We start from the raw sequence: 8,450 nt of genomic DNA, 5'->3' as shown, positions 1-8,450 counted from the left end.
GGACGGACGGACGGAGGCAGCCAGCGGCTTTAAGGTGATGGGGGGGGCGCGGCTCCATCTCACCCACACCCCCCTCCCATGCGATGCAGGACCTGGTGCTCAGCTGAGCAGGGGTCTGTGGACCCCCAGGTGCGGCCCCCCCCCGCCCTGCGCCAGACTCAGGGCTGAGACCCGACACAAGCTGGGACACTGATGGAGAGGACAAGCCCAGTTCTGCAGCAGTGCAGGTCGGGGGGGGGCGCGGGTCCGGCTCCGCCGTGGGCTGGGGAGTGGGCACGATGCCGGGGCAATAGGCGCGTGGGTGCCGCCTGCTTTTTGGGGTACGGGCTGGGGGGGGTGCACCTGGGTGTCCTACCCCTGTCACCATCTTGCCCCCCCGCCCCCAGCAGCCACGGGGTGGCCCAGTGCGGGTGGATAATTAGCACCGGCCACGTAATGAACCCCTGGCATTGCAGGGGGGCAAACACCAGCACCCCCAGGGTCCCGTGGGTGCTTGCACTGGGGTGGCCCCTGCTGCAAGGTGGGTGACACCCCGGTGTACATTGCTGCTGGGCGCGAGCGTGGGGGGTACGGAGTGGGATCGGGGGGGCTGCGCACCCCACTGTGGAGCCTCCCTCCCCCTGTTTTACACCCCTGTTGAGCTGCTGGCAGCCGAGGGCTTCGCCGGCAGCACCGAAGGGTCCCGAGCGGCAGCGGGGCCCTGGGTGGCAGCTCTGGAGGGGCCTCGCCCCAGTTTTAATTAATACAAGAGAATGAGGGCGCAGGCGGGGGGGCTGGGGGCTCCCCCCGTTCAGCACCCAGCTTGGTGCTCCCCCACGGGCTGCTGCACCCAGCAGGATGCGTCCCTGCGGGACGTGGGGCCACCGGCAGCGCCGGGGGGGGTATCCCCAGGGTCCTGGATGGGGGGTGCCCCGACCCCCCCAGGCTGGCAGCAAGGAGGTGCTGGGGGTGGGCATGCTGCGGGGGGGGGTGCAGGGTGAGGTGATGGGGGGGAAACCTGGGAGCTTCTTTTCTTGGGGGGTGGGGGGGGTGTTAAAACCCACCCCAGTCTTCTGTGGATTCTCTGATGTCTGATCGAAGCCACGCCTGCACCCCACCGTCCCGGCTGGGTGGGCGTCCCTGGGGACCCCGTGCAGGATTTTGGTGTCTGTGGGGGCCCCAGCCCTGTGTTGGGATGGGGAGGGGGGGTCACAGGACGGGGACATGCCAACAGCACCCGCTGTGCAAGGGAGCGGGGCTGGGGACATCCCCCCTGCCGGGAGCGGGGCTGTGCACCCAAACCGGGGTCTGTGGCGGGGGGAGGACGGGGAGTGGGGCTGGCACAGCCTGGCAGGGACTTGTCCTGCCCCAGCACCCCCCCGGGGGGGTGGCACTTGGAGCTGTCACCCGAGTGCCACCAGTGGGCTGCGGGTTGGTGGGTGCCCACAGCTGGCTGGGCAGCTCTGTGGGGCTGGTGGGTGCTCGGGAGTCCATTAATGTCCCGCTCGTCCCCTCGCCGGTGACCCTGCTGCAGGGCGGGGATGGCACAGGGGACAGGGACACCTTTACCGCCGCAGCATTGCCCCATGGCGTTGTGGGGTCCCAGCAGGCGTGCGTGGGGTGCTGGTCCCTGCGGACTGGTCCGGCTGGAGGCGGCACGAGCATCCCTGGGGCCAGCGGGCGACCTGGGGCCTCATCGTGCCCCACGGCATGCCAGCAGCCCTGGGCTGTGCCGTGCACGTGCCGTGGCAGGCACCGTGCCGGCAGACAGCGCGGTGGAAGGGAAGGATGTTGCGAGGCTTTTTTAAGCAGTGGGGAAAGGTTATGACAGGATTGATGAGCTTCAGGGTGGGAAAACAGCTCCGTGTCTGGCAGCACCGGCAGAGCCAAACACAGTTAACCACGCAGAAGGCTACGGCAGGGTAATTAAATTATCCCAACGTGGCACCTGTAAAGCAGCGAGGGCCCATCCATCTCCTGCTCAACCCAAACCTCGCCTCTCCTTCCTCCATCCCCGGTGGGGAGCGGCGTGGCCGGTGCCTTTGCCACGCACCCGGCGCCGGCATGTGCCGTCCCGGTGGCCGCACCGGCCGCGACCCAAACCCCGTCCTGGGCTGCAGCTCCGGCGACTGGAAGGGGCTGCGGGAAGACGACAACCCTCTACCCATTGCCGGCAGCGCCGCGGTGTCGAGCTGTGCACCCACCGCCGCTCACCGGCTGGCCGCCGGCCCCGCTGCAGCTCTGGGAGCGCGGCTGCCAGCCAGGCGGATACAATTAGCCACCGGCCCCTGACGAAGGCTTCGTGGCGAAGGGATGCGGCCGGCAAAATGCCGATGCTCCAGGCGACGGAGCGGAGGTCGGCGCAGCGCTGGGTGGCCTCGCAGTGCCGTGGTACCTGGGGTCAGGGCTCGCCAGAGCAGGCAGCAGGGCAGGCAGGAGGGAGCACCCCCTGCTCCCGGCCAGGCTGGCAGATGCAGGCAGTGGGCAGCGGGGTGCAGCTCCCCAGCATCCGGGCGGGAGATGCTCCGTGCGCAGGGCACGCGATCGCTTGTGCTTTGCTCGAGTGTTCGTGCACACGTGTTCGACCTGCGCGCGGGAGCTGGGGCGCGCACCCGTGGGTGCCTGGGCTCTGCCAGCGCCCGGTGCGCCATGGGCGGCTGCACTTACGGCCGCCCTGGCCTGGCACAAGGGAGGTTTGGGAATGGGGATGCCAGGGGTCAAATTTGGCCGAGGCCGAGGCGTGCGGTGCCGCACTGGCTGCACCGTGTCCCGCTGCCGTTCGGTCCGGCTGCTGCTGGATGGAAATGCGGCTTTTGTGCCAGAGGCCGTGCCAGAGCCTTGCTCCGGGCGTTACGGACCGGGCGCTATGGCCCCAGGGATGCCGCAGCCTGGGGGGACCCATCACCCACCCATGGTACCAAGCAAACAAATTTCTGGGCTGCTGGCAACAGCCCTGCTCAGCCGGGAGGACCGGTGGGACCCTCCATGGTGGTCGGGGGGTCGGGCACAGCCCCTTGGGCACAGCGTGGCACACCCGGAGGGGTCCGGCTCTCCCGGAGGGAGGATGCTCCGGGCTCCCTCCTCTTCCTCGGCGGCAGCAGCAGGCAGCGGAGGCGATCAGCATGCCGGGCGCGTGCAGGGAGCCTTGGCTCGCCGCCGCCCCATGGATGCTCTCAAAGGGGCTTTATGTGCACAGAAGCTCCGGGGCTCGGCTGGCCCCCAGCCTCCCCCACCCTGTGGCTGGTAGCCCCCAGGGTCGACCCTTTTGAGGGGTGCTCCTCATGCCAGGGCTCAGCTCTTTGCAGCAGGGTGGGCCTGGGGTGGGAGGCAGGTGGACCCCCACCCTGGGCAGCGTTCGGATACTGCCCAGGACGCTGGACACAGCTGGTCCAGTGTGCTTCATCTGCAGCATCTCCTGCCTGCTCGGCATCCCCTGCCTGCCCGGCATCCCCTGCCTGCCCACTCCCAAAGCGCCGTGGGGCTGCAAGCCCCCAGGCTGGGGAACGGAGGGAGCTCCAGGGGACACCAAGACTGTCCCCAGCAGGGGTGACACATATGTCCCCAGCACCGGACTTGGCTGTGCCGGCTGCTGGTGCCTGGATTTGGTGCCGGAGGGTGGGATTGCTGCCTGGGGACCACAACAGGGGGATCAGCTCCCGGCAGCGTCCATGGAGCTCCCCCTTACCCACACACCCTACACCGTGTGAGATGCCAGCTGATGCCACGCGCTTCGCAGGGAGCATTATTTTGCAAATCCACTTGTTTGGGGGCTTTAATTCCCATTATGGGATTAATGGCGATTGCTGGCCCCAGCAGAGCTGCTGGGAAAAGGGAGCTGGTGGGTTTGTCATGGGGTGGTGGGGACGCCTGCTGTGCCGCCACGGTGGTCTGGAGCTGGCCCCAGCTCAGTCCTTCCGGAGCTGCTGGGAAGGGAGATGTGGGGTTCTCCGGGGCTGCGGCAGCGTGCTGCGGGGTGACGCGCACACAGGTATATGGGGTGCAGGGTGGTCGGGGTGCACGGGGTCTGCAGGGTGCAAGGGGTACATGGGGGTGTGCAAGGTGCATGGGGGTGCACGGCGTGCCTGGGGTGCACAGGGGATGCTCCCTGCCTGCAGAGCATCGCAAGAAATCGCCGTGCAGCTGCGATGGAGCAGAGATGCTCTTGCCCTGTTCCTGCCCAGCACCTCGGCTGGGTGGGTGCAGCCAGCAGCACCCCCAGTTGCTTGCTGGGTTTCCGTGCCGTGCCCGGCTGCTCCTGCCCGCAGCGGCAGAGCCGAGGTTCGGGCAGTGGAAATAATCTCCTGGCCTCAGAGATCCCGGTGAAACACATCCCTGGAGTGCGTCACCCCTGGGCTGCGAAGGGCCTGGCAGGGCGGCGGGACTGCGAGTGTGCAAGGCAGCAGCACTGCCTGCAGCCCTGCCTGCGCTGCCAGGCAAGCAGATCTGCGCCGGGGCAGGGGCTGCAGGCTGCCAGCGGTGGCCGGCTTGCACGCTCCAGTTTGCTCTGGCTGGTTTGCACGCCCTGACTTGCTATCACTGGTTTGCACACTCCAGTTTGCTCTCTGGATCTCACACTTCAGTTTGCTCCCTCTGGTTTGCACGCTTCAGCTCGCGCACTCGGGTTTGCAAACTCCAGTTTGCTCTTCAAGGTTTGCACATGCCGGTTTGCTCTCTGGTTTGCACACCCCAGTTTTGCTCTGGTTTGCTCACCACCTCCCACCCCAGCAGCCCAGTTTCGGTCCCTAGTCTGGCCCCGCGTGGCTCTGGGCTCTGCCTGTGCTCCCCAGCTGCTCCCTGGTGCAGGCAGGGAGCAGGCAGGGAGCTCGAGATGCAGAGGATGGCATGCTCCTGCTGTCATCCCTTGCTGGTTCCCTTCACTGGGCAGAGCTGGGAGCAGATCTGGGTGCCGTGGAGCAGATCTGGTTGCCCATGGAGCAGAGCTGGGTGCCAGGGAGGATAACTGGGAGGACCCTGCCTGCCAGACCCCGTGCTGGGGTGGCTTTTGGCCAGGCACATGCCTGACACACGTCCACCTGCCCGGTCAAACTCCGTCATATGCATTGATTTTTATTGCTCGATGAAGCTTGGAGCAGCCGAGATGAAGACGAGAATTTGGGAACGAAGGCGGTGGCTGGGCAGGCAGGTTCGGGGCGGGGAGGGGTGCGTGGCCGGATCCTGCCCGCCGCTGTGGGTGCAGAGAGCTCACATCCCTCCCCGCCGGGCGCCCGCAGGTGGAGGTGGAGGTGGAGAGCATGGACAAGGCAGGGAACTTCATCGGCTGGCTGCACATCGAGGGTCTCAACCTGTCGGTGGCCCTGGTGGAGCACGCCCTCTCCAAGGTCCACTTCACCGCCGAGCGCAGCCCCTACTACAAGGCGCTGCTGGCCGCCGAGGAGGCCGCCAAGCAGAAGAAGGAGAAGGTGAGCGTGGGACAGGACTGTCCCCAGGGGATGACCCCATGCCAAGAGATGTCCCCACCTCAAGGGATGTGCCTAACCCAAGGGATGCCCCCACCCCAAGGGATGCCCCCACCCCAAGGCACATGGGATCCAGGGTGCTGGGGACCAGGGATGCTCCAGCTGCTGGGTACCAGCATAGCCATCGTCCCCTTGCCAGTGGCATGGAGCATGGCCGTGGGGTCCCCCAGCCCGGCATGTGTGTCCCCCAATCCCAGGTGTGGTCCCACTACGAGGAGACCCCGGTGGAGGAGGTGGTGCCGGTGCTGGAGGAGAAGGAGCGCACAGCAAACTACAAGCCCGTTTTCGTGACGGAGATCACAGACGACCTCCACTTCTACGTGCAGGACGTGGAGACGGGTACGGGGATGGGCTGGGGTCCCCCCGCTCTCTTCTCCCCCATGCCCTACCCTGCAGATCTCACCCCCCTGCAATGTCATTCAGCTGCTTTAAGGGACACAGATGGGGATGGGGGGCTCATCCCTGGACCCCCAGCCTGGCACGGCACCGGCTCTGAATCCCCCACCACCTCCCAGCCATGCCATCGTGGTCCCTCCGTGGGTCCCCACCCGGAGAGCACACAGCTCCCCGGGGACCCCCCGCCGTCCCCAAGCACCACAGGGCTGCGGCAGCGGGTGCCAGGTGAAGCCGTAACGTGGCAGCACCCATTGAATTATTAACGCCCCTCTGCAATATTGATGGTGCCGCAGCTCTGGCACCCATGGGTGTTCTGCCATCCGGAGGTGGGGGGAGCTTTATTTCGGTGGGATGAGGATGCTCAGTTTTGGTGGGTAGCCCCCCAAAATCCACATCTCCTGGGTGAAATGAGAGCAGCCCCCGCCACAACTCCAGGGTCAGCGACTTGGGGGGGGGGTGGGCCAGAGGCAGGTGCTGGATCCGACTCCCTCCCCAGGCGCCCAGCTGGAGAAACTGATGGAGAACATGCGCGCCGAGGTGGGCAACCACCCACCCGTGGAGGGCTCGTACGCCCCACGCCGTGGAGACTTCTGCATCGCCAAGTTCGTCGACGGAGAATGGTGAGGAGGGGGTCCTGCTCCCCTTGCCGGGAGGCTGTGGGGCGGCATTGCCCCACGCTGACGTGTGGTTTTGGGGTGACACACACACCCCACCCCATCCTGCTTTCCAGGTACCGGGCCCGGGTAGAGAAGGTGGAGTCGGCCGCCAAAGTCCATATCTTCTACATTGACTATGGCAATGTGAGTGCTCACCATGCCGGGGGGGGGGGGGGCCCCCCGGGGGGCCAACCACGCCCCCCCAGCTCCAGCTGTGCTGTGCGGGCGGGGGGCTGGCTGTGTCCCCCAGCTGCCAAGCATCAGGCAGGGGCAGGATCATGCCCCTGGGAGCGGGGGTCTCAGGGTACAAAGCCATCTGTCTGTCCATCCATCCATCTGCCTGTCCATCCATCCATCTGTCCATCTGTCCACCCGCCTGTCCATCTGTCCATCCATCCGTCTGTCCATAGATCCATCTCTCCGTCCATCCATCCATCCATCCATCTGCCTGTCTGTCCATCTGTCCATCCGTCTGTCCGTCCCTGCCGCTGGGTGCTGACATTTTCATCCCTCCAGCCAGCACCAGGGAGCCCATCATGGGGTGCCCATCACCCTTGGGTGCCCTCCCAACCCCGGCACCCAAGAACCCATCTCAGGGTGCCCATCACCCTTGGGTGCCCTCCCAACCCCAGCACCCTTTCTGCCCCCGCAGAAGGAGACGCTGCCCGCCACACGCCTGGCCGCTCTGCCCCCCGCCTTCAGCACCCGCGTCCTGCCGGCGCAAGCCACCGAGTACAAGTTCGCCTTCATCCAGGTGCCCCAAGACGTAAGTAGGGGGGATGTCCTGGGAAGCAGGGAGGCTCCGGGTCCCCGACAGGAGCGCGGCGTCCGACGCCATGCCGTGCCGCAGGATGACGCACGGGCGGACGCGGTGGACAGCGTGGTACGGGACATCCAGAACACCCAGTGCCTGCTCAACGTGGAGCACCTGGGACCGGGCTGTCCCCACGTCACCCTCCAGTTCGCCGACTCCAAGAGCGACGTGGGGCTGGGACTGGTCAAGGAGGGACTGGTCATGGTGGAGGTGCGCAAGGAGAAGCAGTTCCAGAAAGTGGTAGGTGCTGCTGGGGGGGTGATGGGGGGGTCCCTGCCCTGCTGTCAGTAGGGTGGGCTCTGCCCTGCAGGCAGCCGAGCGGTGATCGATCCCTGGCTCATCTGATGCCGTATTGATCCGGGCTCGGTGGTGGTGGTGGCTGCCTGGGGGCGTGGGGGGGGGGGGGGGGGGGCCCCAAGCGCTGGCCACCCCCACCCAAATGCCTGAGTTCCCTCTTGGAGCCATGCTGGGTAGGGGTTCCACCTCCCTGCCCTCAGTGGGAACCCCCTCTGCCGCCCTGAGGTGCAGGGTAATGGGTGCCATGGAGGGACGGGGTGGGGGAGGGGTTGCACCCCCCACCACGGCTGGGCAGACCCTGCTGGGGGTGCATGGCCCCAAGCCCCCCCGGGAGGGCAGGGGAGGGGGTGCAGGTTCACCCCAAGCCTCTGTCCCCGCAGATCACCGAGTACCTGAATGCCCAGGAGACGGCCAAGAGCGCCCGGGTGAGTGAGGGGGGGTGGCAGATGGGAGTCTGCTGGGGTGCCCGATGCAGCCCCCTTGTCTTGGGGGGTGCTGGATGTGGTAAACCCCCCCCCCAACTGTAGGGGAGATGTTGGATGCAGCCCCTACCATCTCTGGGGTGATGCTGGATGTGGTACCCCCCCATCTCTGGGATGATGCTGGATGTGGTACCCCCAGTCTCTAGGGGTGATGCTGGATGCAGCCCCCCCATCTCTGGGGGTGACGCTGGATACGGCCCCATCCCTTTCCCTCTCTTGCAGCTGAACCTCTGGCGCTACGGGGATTTCCGCGCGGACGACGCAGACGAGTTCGGCTACAGCCGCTAAGGGATGCTTTGGGGCCTGTGCCCCCCCCCCTTCCCCGCTGCCACCACACTAACGTCCTCCC

At 66.7% G+C, this 8,450-nt stretch overlaps 1 protein-coding gene across 1 annotated transcript in view; it reads left to right on the top strand.

Moving 5' to 3' along the window:
- The window catches only part of SND1 (staphylococcal nuclease and tudor domain containing 1), a 124,298-nt gene extending 115,897 nt beyond the window's left edge, over nucleotides 1-8,401 (top strand). Inside the window, exons 18-25 of the mRNA XM_010566048.1 lie at nucleotides 5,211-5,399; nucleotides 5,654-5,795; nucleotides 6,349-6,472; nucleotides 6,583-6,652; nucleotides 7,161-7,274; nucleotides 7,359-7,562; nucleotides 8,000-8,044; nucleotides 8,324-8,401. Of these exons, the coding sequence (XP_010564350.1) occupies nucleotides 5,211-5,399; nucleotides 5,654-5,795; nucleotides 6,349-6,472; nucleotides 6,583-6,652; nucleotides 7,161-7,274; nucleotides 7,359-7,562; nucleotides 8,000-8,044; nucleotides 8,324-8,389 (954 nt within the window). The 3' untranslated portion in view covers nucleotides 8,390-8,401. The remainder of the gene's footprint in view (nucleotides 1-5,210; nucleotides 5,400-5,653; nucleotides 5,796-6,348; nucleotides 6,473-6,582; nucleotides 6,653-7,160; nucleotides 7,275-7,358; nucleotides 7,563-7,999; nucleotides 8,045-8,323) is intronic.
- Nucleotides 8,402-8,450: the final 49 nt, after the last annotated feature.

This window comes from Haliaeetus leucocephalus, unplaced genomic scaffold (genome assembly GCF_000737465.1).
Source record: "Haliaeetus leucocephalus isolate CR32 unplaced genomic scaffold, Haliaeetus_leucocephalus-4.0 Scaffold202, whole genome shotgun sequence".
In the NCBI taxonomy this organism is placed as follows: domain Eukaryota; kingdom Metazoa; phylum Chordata; class Aves; order Accipitriformes; family Accipitridae; genus Haliaeetus; species Haliaeetus leucocephalus.
This window is presented reverse-complemented; position numbering and strand designations above follow the sequence as displayed.